General features: G+C 58.6%; 1 protein-coding gene across 1 annotated transcript; it reads right to left on the bottom strand.

Moving 5' to 3' along the window:
• Positions 1-1559: 1559 nt before the first annotated feature.
• CDX1 (caudal type homeobox 1) lies at positions 1560-11473 on the bottom strand. Its single transcript, XM_088536764.1, has 3 exons — positions 10996-11473; positions 2395-2540; positions 1560-2163 (listed from the first exon to the last, which is right to left on the bottom strand). Exons 1-3 carry the CDS (start codon positions 11426-11428, stop codon positions 1957-1959), a joined length of 786 nt encoding a protein of 261 aa, XP_088392890.1. The 5' UTR covers positions 11429-11473; the 3' UTR covers positions 1560-1956.
• Between the last annotated feature and the right edge of the window lie 3168 nt (positions 11474-14641).

Below are 14641 nucleotides of genomic sequence, written 5' to 3'. Positions count from 1 at the left end.
TGGGAGGCGCCAATGGGAGGCCGCCACGTACCGGGGCAGCTGGCCTTGTTCTTTGGCCTCCACCATCCCAGGCTCAGCCTCACCCCTTCCCTGACTGCTCCTGTGGCTGCCACAACTGGGACACCCCGGCACAGCGAGCAGGAGCCGGGACGTGGTGGCATCATGCTGTGCTGTGACCTCCAGTCCCCCAGCAGTGCCCCCATGCTCTGAAAGGGCTCCTGGCATCCTTCCTGTTGGAGATGGTCCATCCATTTGGGATCTGGAGCCCGGGATCCCGCTGGGCTCGCAGCCCCAGGTAGCCAGGAGCGCTGCTGCAGCGCCAGCCCAGCAGCCAGCATCCCCTTCCCAGGCACCGCGCGGCAGCCACAACAGCCAGAGCTGCGAGGAGGCGGCAGCAGAGCCGCGGCATGTGGGATTCCTGCTAGCTTTTATTTTTACCAACGCTTAAAAAATAAAGAGAAAATCAAATCTGCTCTATATACACAAAAAAAATGAGCCGAAGTTCCAAGCTGATGCAACTGCTCGTCTGCATCGGCGACCGCAGCCAGCAGTGGTGACCAAGGGAGGTACCAATGGAGGACACTCGGATGTGACAAGACCCCAGTGCAGGGCCCAGCTGGGTCCGTGGTGGAGCCATTGTCCCCATCACCTTGCTGTCTGCTCTCAGCTCTGCAGACCAGCCCAAGGCAGGACCCTACCTGCTCCCTTATAGTCTTTAGAGCAACCAAAACAGGGCCAACAGGGCCATTAGGAGTTGGCAGGAGAAATGGAGTTTTGGGCTGTGATTCACCAGCAGGTAGGAGGGGACAGCAGGGACCTGCCTGGTGGCCCTCGCATGAGGGGGAATGTCAGAGCAGCCCTCTTGCGTGCTGCTTATCCCCAGCACGGGTGCACTCATTACTGGCCCGAGACACGTGGTGAGGACACAACCCAGTGTTCTTTGGGTCTTGAAGGAAGTAGGAAAACCCCACGGCGCTGTCTGTGGAAACCACCCCCTCCGTCACCAGCTCTTCATCTCCCCTGCGCGCCCCAGCCCCAAAGAGCAGCCTCTTCCCGTGCCTGCGGCTGCCGCAGTCCCCGCAGCTCAGTGCGGCTCAGCAAAGCCCTCCCGCAGCACCGCAGCGATACGTTTGCTGGATGGAGATTGGCACGGCTCCATGTGGAGCTTCACGGATGCACCTCGGCTCCCGCGCTGCAGCAGAGCAGAGACGTTATCTGCATGGAGAAGGAGGCTCCGGAGCCAGCGCAGCACGAGCAGCGCGGGGTGCAGAAGGAGGGGTGCCCTGCACGGTGCAGGCATGCGTGAGGAGCTGGCCAAGGCCGTGCTCCTGCTCAGCACCGTTGTGCTGGTTCAAGAAGGGCTCCTGTCCCCCCTCAGGCCCCTCTGTCTGCAGCCCCATCAGCCAAGGGGCCCGACTAGCCCCATCCAGCTTGCTCTTCCCTCTGCATCCCCCTTCCCAGCGGGGCAAATCCAGCAGAGCAGTTCAGCTTTGCCTTGAGTCCAGCCGAGTCTCTTTTCTCATTCAGTCTTGCTTGAACTGTCCCAAGAGCTTCAGGCCGCTGGATCTCCAGGAGGTCCATCCTGTAAGCTCCATGTGATGTGCTGCAGGAAAGTCTTCCCCACCACAACCTCACACCTCCAGCCAAGACCCCCTCCCTTCCTCTCTAATAATATTAATATCCTGCCTTGGTCTGTGGACCCTGGAGGCCAGATCAGTGTGTATTTCCTGTAGGAGAGCAATACTACTTAACCTAACGATTTTGTATGTGGGCAAGAGCCCACAAGCCCCTTGGGAAGGTCACAGTGCCACCTTCCCAAGCCTCTTGGGCTGTCCCGTTAGTTCAGTCAGGGAACATTGTGTCTTGGGGAAGGGACTGTCACTCTTCAGAGCACCCTGACCATCTCGGCTCTGCTGCATAGTGCTTATCTCTCGGCGTCTGCAGCTGCTGCGGGGGCTAAGGCATGAATTCCTCCTTGATGGTCAGTGGGGAGGAGGAGACGAGGCTGGGGGCACTGCTGCTGCACAGGCCCCCGATGGGTCCTGGGGTGCCCACGGCTGGTGGTGTGGGGGTGGTGGTGCTCGTGGGCTGGCTTTGCTGCTGCATCTTCTTTTTGTTCACCTTCCTCTCCTTCGCCCTCCGGTTCTGAAACCAGATTTTCACCTGTAGGGAGAAACAGACAGTGGCAAAAAGAGGAGAGGGCGGTGAGCGACAACCCTTGTAGCACCCCGGGGAAGCAAGAAATATCTGGGGGTTTCAGAGAGGGACAAACTACGGATCAAGGGAGAACCATGGGACAACGTCGCCTCCTCCTGCAGCCCAACTTGCTGCATCTTCCCCCGGGATGGAGCTTTCCCGCCAGGCTCCATTGGGAAGAGGTCCCGGTGCACTGACCTGCCGCTCGGTGAGCCCCAGCGCGGCGGCCAGCTCGGCTTTGCGGCGGATGGTGATGTAGCGGCTGTAGTGAAACTCCTTCTCCAGCTCCAGGCGCTGGTGGTCCGTGTAGACCACCCGGTACTTGTCTTTTGTCCTGGTCTTGCCTAGCAGAGACAACGGAGTGGGGTTAGATGAGAGGGGAGCCAGAGGGGCAGCAAGAGGGGTAGGAGCATCCCCAAAGGGGCTGAGGGGTTGCATGAAGCCATGGGAAGCTCCAGAGATCCAGCAACGCCCTGGGGACTGTCTGGTGAGAGGGAAGAGATGCTCCTTCTAATGGCATGGTGGCCCAGGAGCTTGAAGCACAATGTGGTGGGGTCCAACCTGTGTCACCACCACCATGAAGCCACTCCACAAAGCAGCCCCGGCGTGGGGGCACCACAGACCTTGGGCAGCCTCTCAGTTTAACAGCATCCTCAGATGAATGAGGATCATTGTTTTTCCTGCGAGTTTTGGCACCCTTTCGAGGAAGGCTGGCCATCCCTGGGAGTTTGCTGACAAAACCGTGGTGCTTTCCCCTGCAGAGGAGCATAAACACAGCTCAAGTACTTGCTGTTCCACTCCACATCCCCAAACTCTGTTGCAGGGCGGCTGGAGGGACATAGCCAGGTTTTCAGCTGAGCAGACCCTGTCCTCCCAACTGGGAATCCAGCCAGTTGTCTGCCTAGAAGTCACAGGTTATTGGGTTTGCCTGTGTTTTCCTGAATTTCTGCAACAGAGAGCAATGCCGAAGGGCTCTGTGGATCTCCCCAAGGCACCAGCATTGACAGGGAGGCAGGATTCGGCCAGCTGCTTTGGCCCAGGAGCTTCCTCCTTTCTCAAGACAAAACCCAGAGTTTTTGCTTCAGATGCTCCAGTAGGATCCTCAGGGGCTCTGCCCCATTCCTGCCCCTGCTCCAGCCCCTGCATCTGTCAGGAGTCAGTGGAGGCACCGCTTCCCAGCACAGTCCATCCTCTCTAGGGTTTTCTAACCTCGCTCTTACCCTGCTTTCCCAAGAAAAAAATAGCAATGCTCTCCATGCTCATCCTTCTGTTCATTTGCATCCACTAGTAACTCCCTGGCATGTTGACCAGTTTGGGTCAAATCTGCTGGGCAGTGAGAAGCACCAGAGCCATCCTGGCTAGCTCGGCAGAAGCAGATGGAATGAAGCAAAATCCTGTCCCACAGAGAGAGATGGCAGTAGGGACTCAACCTTGGTTAGACATCAGAGAATCCCCACACAGTGACACCTCCGCCTCCAGCATGCAAATCTGCTTGTTTACCAGGCAACTCAATTTTTATTTTTAAGCATCTCAGAATGTGTTAGGAACATCGTAAGCTGATTCCTCGGAGCTGCACACAAGCTTCCCGGGATAACCGCTCCTCCGGAGCCCGGAGCTCCGGCTCCAGAGCAGCGCTGGGCTGTTGGCCCAAGCAGGGCAGCAACAGGGAAAAGCTGAGGCCCATTGGGATTGAAGCCCAGGGCAAGCCCTGCTCCCGGAGCCCTCAGGCCTCCCTAAACCGTAGACGATGGATGAGATGAATCTCTCCATCCGCTTTATCCTCGGTGGTAGAAAAGATCCAAAGAAAGTGGAGGGCCCTGCTCGTCCCCTCTCCTTGAAAGCAAACCTGCTTTTGGAGGCAGAGGGGGACTATGCAAGTAAAAAGCAGATGTATAAAGGGATTTGTCCAGGCTTGGCATGTGTAGGGAGATGTCTGCAGGCAAGCGGGATGTCCCACAGCAGAGCCATGCTTCATGTCACCTGCAGCCACCACATGGGTCTGTCCAAGTGGAAGGGAAGCCAAAGAGGGTTTTGGGGATTTTTGCAAGTTTTTTTTTTTTTCCTTTCCTGGGCGTTCGTCTGCTGTTTCCCATAAAGAGGAGCTGGTGGCTCAAAACGAAAGCGAGAGATAAGCCGGGACAGCCGCACCAGCACCGCCGCTCCTCCCGCGGGATCCCTGCCTTGTGCTTCCATCTCCCGCAGCTCCGCGGGGCCTCCCGAATTGCTCCTCGGCACACGAGGGCCACCTGCATGCACACCCCAGAGCCACCCATGCCAAATTTGCCAACGCATCAATTCCCAAGGAATTACAAAACAGGGGAGCTGCCCCGGCTGAGGTTTACACAGGGTTTAGCGGCTCCATGAGAAATCATGCTCCCTCGCTCTTCCTGCTGCAGGCTCAGGGACTCCTGCAGGTTTTCTCCTTTCTCATATAAATTTATTTTTTTAATTACCTGAATATCTAAGCCAGATGAAAACAGAAAACTTCCTGAACTGATGATGCTTTAAAAATTTGAAGTAGGTCTTACTTGAAATGGTACTGCTTGCATACCATGGCTTGGAGGGGGAAAAAAAAATAGTTGGAAAGAAATGAATTCACAGATAAGTTAAAAAAATGCTAAAGAAAGGAGATGTGAATGCCACCTGAGCCATGAATCTTAGCAGGAGTTATTATTTGCTACTCCAGCTGTAAATAGATCCATCACTGCTTGTTCTTTATTTATTCCCTCTTCATCATTTGTGCTGGACCAATTCTCTTCTTTGTCTCAAGTCTCCCAGATGCCCGTTCATGCTGGTGAGGCATCGTCGTGTGAGCGGGATGGGAAGCTGGTCCCAAACCGCTAAACGTCAAGCAGCAAATAGTCAAAGCAGAGCGTTCACAAGCAAGCCAGAGATGGAAAGTTATTCATCTCAACTAATTGCTGTTTTCAGCTATGTTTGCTGAATTCAGGAATGTATTGTGAGTGATTCAAAAGGGGAAAAAAAAAAAAAAGAAAAGGATTTGCAAGAAATACTATTGACAATGAATAATTCAACTACCTTGAATATGAATGCTCAGTTGCACTTACCTCCCTCTTGGCAACCTTTCATGGCTCTGTGAAAGGAAAGAGGGAACTTGGGACAAGGCACCTCAGCTCCTGGGCAAAGCCCTCCAAAACCCATGGGACGCATGGAGCAGCCCAGGGATGGAGCAGCTCCAGCACTGCCTTCTCCTCCCCAAGAGGAAGTAACAAACCGTGGAAGTGGTGAACCTGCCCCAGGTGCAGGTGCAGAGGGCTCCATGGGTCTGGTGAAGCCCCTTCTGCCAACCCTGGTGCAAGGGTGGGCAACTGGGGGTGCAGTGAGCTCTGATTTCCCCCAGAAAGTCTTGGGTTTACTGCAGATCTTCATGCCACCATCCCCTCGTGCAAGGGGACCTCGTGCATGGCAGCAGGACAATGAAGCAGACCTTCCTTGCAGCATGGCCACTAGCCCCGTCCAGCCCCGCTCTGCATTTTAACTCCCTCTCTCTTGTCCCCAAAAGACCAGGCAGACAAACAGCTTGGGCAGTTGAATCAAGACGCTCACAGGACCAGTGGGGAGGATTTTGGCTTCAGGATCAAGGAAGGGCCAATGGCTGCCTGGGGAGAGGGTATCATTCCCCTCGTTAATGTATAACCCTAATAGCACTCACCTTAGCCATGATTAGATAAGGGAATAGCTTTAATGTGCTGTACAAACCCCAAAGGACACACTCCCGAGTGTGCTTGCACACTCACGCACACACCCCATGGGCACCAGGGTCCCGCTGCCCCACCACCATCCACTTCCCACGCTCCTGCCACCAGCATCAGCCCCAGGGTTGGTCCTACAGCAAATTTGACCAGGGACGATGGGTCCCTGCCACTGCAGTGTCATGGTGGGCACCTGGCCATGCAGCCCCAGGCAGGATGGGGCTCTCATGTCTCCTGCCTAGTGCAGGGGCGAGGAAAGCGTCCTGCATGCCGCGGTGCCACTGGAGAGGAGCAGAGCCCCGCGTGCTTTGCTAAAGGTGCCTCTACAGCCCTGTGCCACGTGCTCTAGGTGGCCCTGCGTGTGCAGGGGGGTTGGACTAGATGATCTCTAGAGGTCCCTTCCAACCTTGAGCATTCTATGATGATGATGATGATGATTTCACGGGCCAAACGCCGTGCTTGGAGCAAAGCGAGTCCCAGGAGATGGGCACAGCCAGCAGGTGCTTGAGCTGCGCTGCTGCTGTTGGGCCAGGCTCCGGTCCTGGCCCGGTGCTGTTTGCATAGCCTTGTCCGCCCATCTGTCTGCACCACGTGCCTCCTGCCACACTCTCTAATGGTGCTTCTGTATTTTCATATGGAAAAGTATTAGGTGTAAAAGCCCCGTTCCTGGTGAGCATCGAAGGAAGGACCTGTCTGAGCAGAACAAAGCTGTTGGGGCTAGGCCCCCCAGCCAAGTGCTTTTAGTGGGTGATAAAACCGCTTCTGAACGAGCAGAGTCTCATTCCAAAGAGGATGAACTCCCTGCACTTCAAAGAAGAGCTGCTACATCACGACTCGCTGTCTGTGCCCAGAAGGAGCTTCAATGGAAACTTCCATCCATCCAGCACGGGTTAGTCCGTGTTATGGATGGAGAAACTGAGGCATGGAGGCAGCTTTGATCCAGAGAGGACCCCAGAGTCAGAGCTGTGGGCTGCAAGCCCTGTTGTGACCCCCCTGGTCAGCTTGAGCCCATGGCCCTGGTACCATTCCCAGGGGGAAATCCTCCACGGCTGCCAGGAGAAAGAGGGAGCAGCTGTCCCGTGACAGGGACACCAATCCCAGGTCACCACGGGTTTTCTCGTAGGACTTGGAAGCACCCGGGCTCGCTGGAGTCAACCTCATGTGGCAGCCAGATGTGCTCCAGTTGTTTCTGGGTGGCAGAGCTGATGTCCCCTCTGCTGAGCGTGGCTGTCCCTGCAGCAGTGCCCGGCCAGAGCTGGCCCAGGCCAGGGCTCGCTGCCTCCATCTCATCTCCACCAAAGCACCCTGAGACCTCATCCCTCCTGCATGCTCTGGGCTGCGTAGCCCCCACTGAGTGTCACCAGGCTGGGTGAAGGCACCGCAGCCTCCCACGTGCCCACAGGATCCGTGTCCCAGGTGGACTGTGGGACATGAACCCGTTGCACCTCTCCCAGGAAGCAGCAGGGCAGGGAGTCCACCCACCTTCCCAGTCCCTCTCATGGGTCAATGTCCTCAAATGCTCTTGCTCTGCCCAAGGGTGATGGATGAGGCAACTGAGGCACAATGGAGAGGAGCCATGTGGCCCTCCAGGAGCCCCTCCAGCAGGCACGTCACCTTCACGCGATTGCTGTCTGAGATCATTTCCCTACCAACAGGGCGCTGGATTCGGACAACTGTCAGGTACTAAACCTGGCTAGAAGGAACCACGTCTTCCCATCGTGAACTTCTCTCTTTGCAGGGCAGAGGGAGGAGCTGCTGAACAAATGTGCACCCCAAGGACCCCAGTACTCCCCAGCGCCCGGTCCCTGCCAGAGAAACGGGCTGTTTCAGAGCTGTGTGTGTTGGTAGCAAACTCACTGGTGGCAAAACCCCACAGCACCTGAATCATGAGGACCGGGGACTTGTCCAGCACCCTGCGACCTCCCACAGTCCCTGCCTGGCACCAAAGATGCGCATGGAAATGGTACCAATCCCGCAGCCACCACACTAGCAGCAAAACCTGATTTGACTTGAAATATCACCCCTTGAAAATGCTTCTCTTCTACGAAACTGTCCCACTGGCTGTAGAGCCTCCTGTCCAAGGGGGTTTGATCTCTGTGTTTCTCCAAAGCCCAGCGCTTTTGCTGCATGTGGGAGCATGCTCAGCGCACGGACAACGGGAGGGCAGGAGCAGGGAGGTGGCGCAGGGCTCGGCGCAGCCGGATCCGCAGGGCGCAGACCGGCACGAGGGAGCTCGGGCTGGCGCGGAGCCGCCGCGTGCGACGCCCGGGCCGTGCAACCCGGGTCTGCTTCCACGGGGAACATCCCGGGGGCCGCACGGGGAGGGACGCGGCCCCTTATCCTGCCATCGCAGAGCTAACAGCGCTGCGGCCGCGTCCTTGACAGTCCCTGCGGAAGCATCTGCCATTGGCCGGCGGTTTTAAGTGTCCCTCTGCTAATCCCAAGGCATTCGCTGGCCAAGCCCGTCACGTAGGGACCTCCAGAGCTCAAGGGAAGCCCTTTCCACTCAAGGAAAGTCGCGTCTGGAAAACCCCAAAAAGCCTGTGCCTTGGCCAGCAAGCCCAGTGGCTTCGCACATCCCAACAGAGCTGGGTTAATAACTGACGGGGTGAAGACCCATGGTGAGAAAACCCATGGTGAGAAGCACCACAAGGAGAAGCCCCCTGGGGAAGAGCCCCATGCTTTCCCAAACCCTGCCTTTCTGGGGAGGAAACACCCCTCTGGATCATTACAGCAATTCCATTGTTCCCCACAGCTTTTAAGGACCGTATTAGGGATAAAAAGCATAAAGGTGGGAGCTCACTGAAGCTCACGGGCTCCGGCCGCGCGGGCCGGGATCTCGCGCTTTACATAAGCCAGGGGCCCGGGTGAATTTCAAAGTTCAGGTCGCTGCTGCTTCCCGCAGCCTCGCTGAGCTTTTTATAGAGCTGGGGTGCAATTCACAGGGAAGTTTGCAAATGATTGTGAGCGAGGAGGAAGCGCGAGGCTTTGACACTCGGCTCGTGAAGATTTTATGAGCGGCAAAAGAGGTGATTTTTGGGAGCAGAGTGAACCCGGGCTCGGGTCTGCTTAATTCCCGACCCCTGGTGGGATTTTTTCCCCTTTTTCCCACCCATTATCGATAGCCCAGCCGGGTGAAACGCACCTGCTTTTAGCAACAGGTCTTTGCAAGCACTGCTGCTAAAGCCTGGCTCTGTGGTGACTCGCTCAGACTCTTCCCACTGGTTTTCCTTGGGCTCCAGCTTCAATTTGCAGAAACTCCCAACACCCTCATTTTTCCCCACGTAAATTCTCCTCTGGCAGAGGCCCAGCTCTTTCCCCGAACCTTCCCAGCAGCAGCCAACAGCTGCTTATTCGAGGAAAGGCAGCAAAAGAGCCTCAATTTACAGCCCTGTGAAGCACTATGATTTATAGCATTCATAACAAAACTGTTGATATTTATAGCAAAGAAAAAGCCCACGCATTAATTTCCTATTCCCGCGGTGGCGAGATGGGCATTCAATCTATCCAGCCCGATTAATGTCCAGCTTACTGATGGCAATAATAAAATTCATTGAAGAATTTCCTCCTTATCTCTGTCAGACCCATCTCTGCCCTGCTCGCCTTCAGGCTTAACAGAGAAAACGTCTAAAGCATTTTTTTTTTTAAGGAGGGCTGGAAAACATATGGGATTTTCATTCCTCCAGCATCCTGAGGATGCATCAAAGTGCCCAGTGCTCCAATAAACCCGAGGGGAATTTTGCTACCAATGGGGCTGTTTCCCACCACCTCCCAGCACATGGTCCCACCATGGCCCAATCCTGCAGCCCTCGGATGCTCTAATCCACCAGGGACCGGGGCCAGGCACGTGGCCGGAGCGAGGCCCAGCTCTGCTCAGGGGCCGTGCGTGAGGCTGCAATGGCTGCTTTATTTGTCCCTTTGTATGCATTTAATCTAAGAGATACAAAGTGCACCGCTAATGGTGTTTTTGCACAATTAAATCAATCTGACTGTCACATAACTCAATCAGGGGCACTTTCAACCCCCTGCTCTGTCTCAGTCCCACTGCCGACTGCAAAACCGTCCCCTCAAGTCTCTCCCATGTTCCAAGGAGCTGGGAGGTTTGGACCCGCCGAACCTGCAGGAACGCCAGCTCGGGAAGCTCGCGCCTGCCTTCCTGCCACAGGATCATCCGCAGGAGATTCTGCCCCCGAATTGTCCCCAGGAGATCCCATTGCAGCTTCGTGCCCATGCACAGGGCCGCTCATGCAGCGAGCTCGGCCCGGCCGTGCTCTGCTGTCCTCGCTGGGGCGCAGGGGACATGAAAGGGCGCAGGCGGCGGCACAAAGGGGCAGCCGGAGCCGGCACCTCCGCGGCTGCCAAAGGAGCCGGCTCCATCTCCATGACAAAGCAAAGCCCTTGTCAATTTGGGCTGGCCCCAAGGGGGACCTGCCCACCGCCTTTGAAGTGGGCAGGGGGCTCTGGTGGCCCAGACACTTCCACTTCCCCCCCAGGTCAGGAGTTCAGCGGGGCAGGACCCCGGGGACAGCAGGGACAGGACCCCGGGGACAGCAGGGACAGCTCCCAGGGGACAGCGAGCAGGACCCCAGGAGAGCAGGACAAGGCCTGGAGGACAGTGGGGACAGGAGCTGGGGACAAGGAGGACCAGACCCAGGGGGACTGGAGCTAGGGGGCATTGAAGACAGGACCGGGGAACAGAACAGGGGACAGGCAGGAGGACAGCAGGGACAGGACAGCAGGAACAGCACCCAGGGAACAGCAGCATCTGTGCGACAGCAGAGCAAGACCTGGCGAGCAGTGAGGACATGAGTTGGGGGACATCAGGGACAGAACCCAAGGAAAGGAGGGACAGGACCCAGGGACAGTACAGCAGGACCCAGGGGACAGTAGGGCAGACCTGGGGGACAGCAGGCCGCAGGCAGCACAGAGATAAGCATGGGATCGGTGCCACCACCCCTGCATCGCACGGCACCCACCCTGCCCCATGGCCACACCAGACACTAAGCCCAGCAGCCAGCGGGAAGAGAGGCCGATGCGCAGGCCGCGATTCCCAGGAAAGCCCTTGGTGCCCCGCGCGGGTCCCTACCGTTGCTGCTGGTGCTGGGAATGCTGCGCCGCATCCACTCGTAGGGCGTGCGCCGCTGCGACGTGGGCGAGAGCGGCGGCACCGCGCTGCTCATGGGGGGCGGCAGCAGCCCCGAGCCCGGCGCCTGCATGGGGTTAAAATCCGGGGCGCTGAAGCCGAACTGCGCCGGGGCGGCGGCGGACGAGGCGGCGGCGGCGGCGCTGCCGTACGCGTGCCAGTCCTCCTTGGCAGGGGTGTAGGGAGAGCCCCAGGCGCCCGCGGGCTGCCCGTGGTGCGGGTCGCTGTTGATGCCCGGCACGTGGTGGTAGCCGGCGAAGTCCGAGTACTGGGGCGGCCCCGGCACGTAGTTCTGGGGGTTGAGGTTGAGGCTGGGGTGCCGCACGGGGCTGGGGTACATGTTGGCGTCCTTATCCAGAAGATAGCCCAGGTACATCTTGGGCGCCCGGCCCCGCGCGCATGCTGCGCCCACGCCGGCTGCGGGCCCCTCCGTCCGTCCGTCCGTCCGCCCGCCCGCCCCGCGCTCACCTGGGCGCCTTGGGGAGCTGCGTCCCACGGGCCAGGCGCCTCCCTGCCCCAAGGCTTTTATTGGGCCCAACCTCTCGCAGCATTTGCATTGAAAGGCAGGCTTGCATTTCAAAGTGCAGGAACCCCGGCGGCGGCGGGGACGAATTCGAGCCTATCCCGCGGACCCCGCGCCGGGGGTGGCCGGGGAGACCTGCACCTGGCCAAGGCCACGGGCAGCACTGGGGGGATGATGATGAGCAGGCCACAACTGGACCCTTTGGTGCTGCCTGGCTTTGGGGATGGTAACGTGCACCCAGGGGTGCCCATGAAGACCCACCGAGGGTGCCCATATGGTCGCAGGGAGTCTCACCTACACGGGGGAGCTGGCGCTGAGTCCCCCATGTCTGAACCCGTCAGGGGATGGGGGACAAGCTGGGCCGCTCTCAGTGCTGGCCCCGTCATCCACGTTGGGGACACCGAGCCCTGGTGCTGGGCCGGAGCTTTCCCGCTCCGGGTGGCAGCAGCCACCTGATGCAAAAGCGGGAAGGGAACCCCCGGGACCCCACTGGGGAGGTAACGCGCTTTCCCTGCTAGAAACAGGAGAGGGACTTTGCCCGCCCAGGAAGAGCCTGGGATTTAATAATAAAAACAAGGAAAAATGAAGAAAATAATTTTTTTAAAAAAGGCCGGAAATAAAGGATTTGGGATGAAGCCAATCCCGAAAGAAGAAACCAAGGGAAGGCCGACGTGCAGAGCATTTCCTGGTCACACTGATGCACCTGGGAACTGCTCTCCTTCCATGTCACGTTGACTCCCAGGCTTGCAGGGCCACAATGAAATGCCTGGGAAGCCTGCGGGGCTCAGAGCATTTTGGGCACAACCATTTCTCGCCTGTTCACCCCTGCCGCGGTCCCTGGGGACCAGCCCTGGTCCCTGGGGTGGGATGGGAGCATCCCGCAGAGCCCCGTTTGCTCACGGCAGCCTTTGCAGCCAGGACAGAGCCGGGTGATTCCCAGCCTGGCTCCAAAGCGTCTCCCGTCTGCAGCAGGGCAGCACCTCAACCCGCTCCCATGCAGCCCCGTCGTGTTGCTCCAGGCTGAGAGGAGGCTGAAATTCTGCCCGGTTTTGGGGGCACATGGCTGGGGCACCCTGCTCGCCCCTCCGTGAGGTCCCCCATGCGACGTGAAGCCTGGCAGAGGGAATCCCTCGTCACCCCGTGCCCACACCACCCCACAGCCCAGTTGATGTCTCCTGTAATTCCCTTGGTTCTTTCCCAAGGTCTCCCTAGAGCAGCAACTTTGTTTAAACAATAACACCAAGGCCTTCTTCCTCCTTCTCCTCCCTCTGCCTGCAAAAGTGCCCAAGGTTGGGAAGCAGAAAAGCAGATGGGGGAAGAAATCCCTGCAGAAGACATCGGGATGTGCGAAGGCGTTCGAGGGGCTGCTCTGGCCGTTCTGCTGGGGAAAAGCCCGGCCAGGAGCACCTCACAGGTCAGTGCGCGGCTGCCCCGGCTCCGCACTGATTTCTCCATTTGGGAATAATGAGGCAGCTCAACCTCCTCACCCACTCCGAGATGTCCAGCCTCAACCCCATCCTGGGCAACCCCTTTGCCCTGACCATTCCCGGGGCTGGAGGGAGCATCGGACACGGCTTTCCTGGCTCCACGGGGTTCGGTGCTGCTATCCGTGAGCGAGTGATGCCATCTCCTGGAAGCCGTTGGGCCGGGGAGGGCAGGGCTGGCAGGTCCCCAGGGCCGGGTGACACGTCACACGCAGCAGGTCTGACACTGGGGACAGCAGCACCGCGAGGGAATTGTCTGCAGTGGGGAACGGTGCCCAGCTCAGCCCAGCAGCCGTGGGAGCAAAAGAAACGGAGCCAGGAGGATGGACCTGCCATGGGCCTAGGCCAGGAGGAGCATCCAGGGCTGGGGAACCTCTCAAGCTTTGGGACAGAGTTTGGGAGAGTTTTGTAGCGTGGCACCCGCAGGGTGACATTAAAGGTGCTGCTCTCCAAAGAGCCGGGCAAGGGTTGGGGTAGCTCAAACCACCCTGCTCCTGATGCCCTTTCCCAGGACATTCGCCAGGTCCAAGAGGACGGGAACGACCTTCCCGGCAAAATGCAAGAGCGACAACCCCGGGCACCAGCTGCAAGAGGGGCCGGCGCGTCCCGTGGTGCAGCGGGTGCAATTGCTTCCACCGGGGCGCAGGGCCAGGCGCCCGGCGGACCCCACGGCAGCGCCCACGGCGGGAGCGAGCTGGCGCGGGGCACGCACAGGGTTAACGCGGCCCGTGTTAAGTGGCTGCAGATGTGTGGGAAAGTCTGGGGCGAGCGGCCGGCACCACGATTAGTATTCACCCTGGAGCCCGCGCCGCCTCCCGAGCACATTTAATAGCAGGGCCCATCGCGGGGGCGAGCGGGAGCGCGTGGGACGGGGGCGGAAAGGCCCCGTGCTGGGGACAGGGCGCTGGGCTGGCGTCACCGCAGCCGATGGAGCAGCTCTGCAGCGCTGGGGGCCCGTGCGGATCCATCCTGCGGCACTGCAGCCTGGCATGGCCCGGGAATGGTGCTTAACCCACACAACAGCAAAGCCCCAGGCAGCCAGGCCCTGCCTAGCGTAGCCCTTTGGAAGAAAGCTTTGGAAAAGGCTGGAAGAAGCATCCGTGCTGCTCTCCCGGGAGCTGGATGCTTCAGGAAGATGTTCTGGCAGCTGCCACGATCAATGGCTTGCCCAGATGTTCCCCCTTGCTCCCCGGCACCCGCCACCTCTCTCTTGTGGTCTGAGGTTCAACACCACATCAGAGCAGGGCGCAAATTCCTGGGTCGACTTTCCACCAAGAGAGGCTTGGAGGAATTGCAGCCTTGGGGGGAATCCGGACCCACGGCTGCCTGCAGAGGAGCAGGAGGCTGCTCTCTTCCTCCTCTTCCTCACCTGCCCCTCGCCTGCCAGCACAGGAGTCCTGCTCCCCGGGACGCAGAACTGCTCTTCTCTGCCTCGGCCCAAGCTTTTCTTAGGTCCCAGATCCACTTGCAGTGGGGGCAGGAGGCTGGGATGCAATTTTGATCCCGGCGTTGCAATCCAAACACTCCAGAGCATCCCTGTCCCCGCGTCTGCTTTGTGCACCTGAAGAGTGGCCCTGTCCCA

The sequence above is a fragment of the Tinamus guttatus genome, unplaced genomic scaffold (genome assembly GCF_059628265.1).
Source record: "Tinamus guttatus ecotype Peru unplaced genomic scaffold, ASM5962826v1 Tinamus_guttatus_pri_ptg000710l, whole genome shotgun sequence".
In the NCBI taxonomy this organism is placed as follows: Eukaryota; Metazoa; Chordata; class Aves; order Tinamiformes; family Tinamidae; genus Tinamus; species Tinamus guttatus.
Note: the sequence above shows the minus strand (reverse complement) of the source record. Positions and strands in the feature narration are given on the sequence as shown.

Bases quoted from the DNA above. Each gene is read 5' to 3' on its own strand.
- CDX1 (XM_088536764.1), bottom strand. From the start codon at position 11,428: ATGTACCTGGGCTATCTTCTGGATAAGGACGCCAACATGTACCCCAGC. The intron at 2,541-10,995 runs GTAGGGACCCGC...TGTCTCTGCTAG, and splicing joins TCCCAGCACCAGCAGCAACG to GCAAGACCAGGACAAAAGAC. The intron at 2,164-2,394 runs GTCAGTGCACCG...TTCTCCCTACAG, and splicing joins TGGGGCTCACCGAGCGGCAG to GTGAAAATCTGGTTTCAGAA.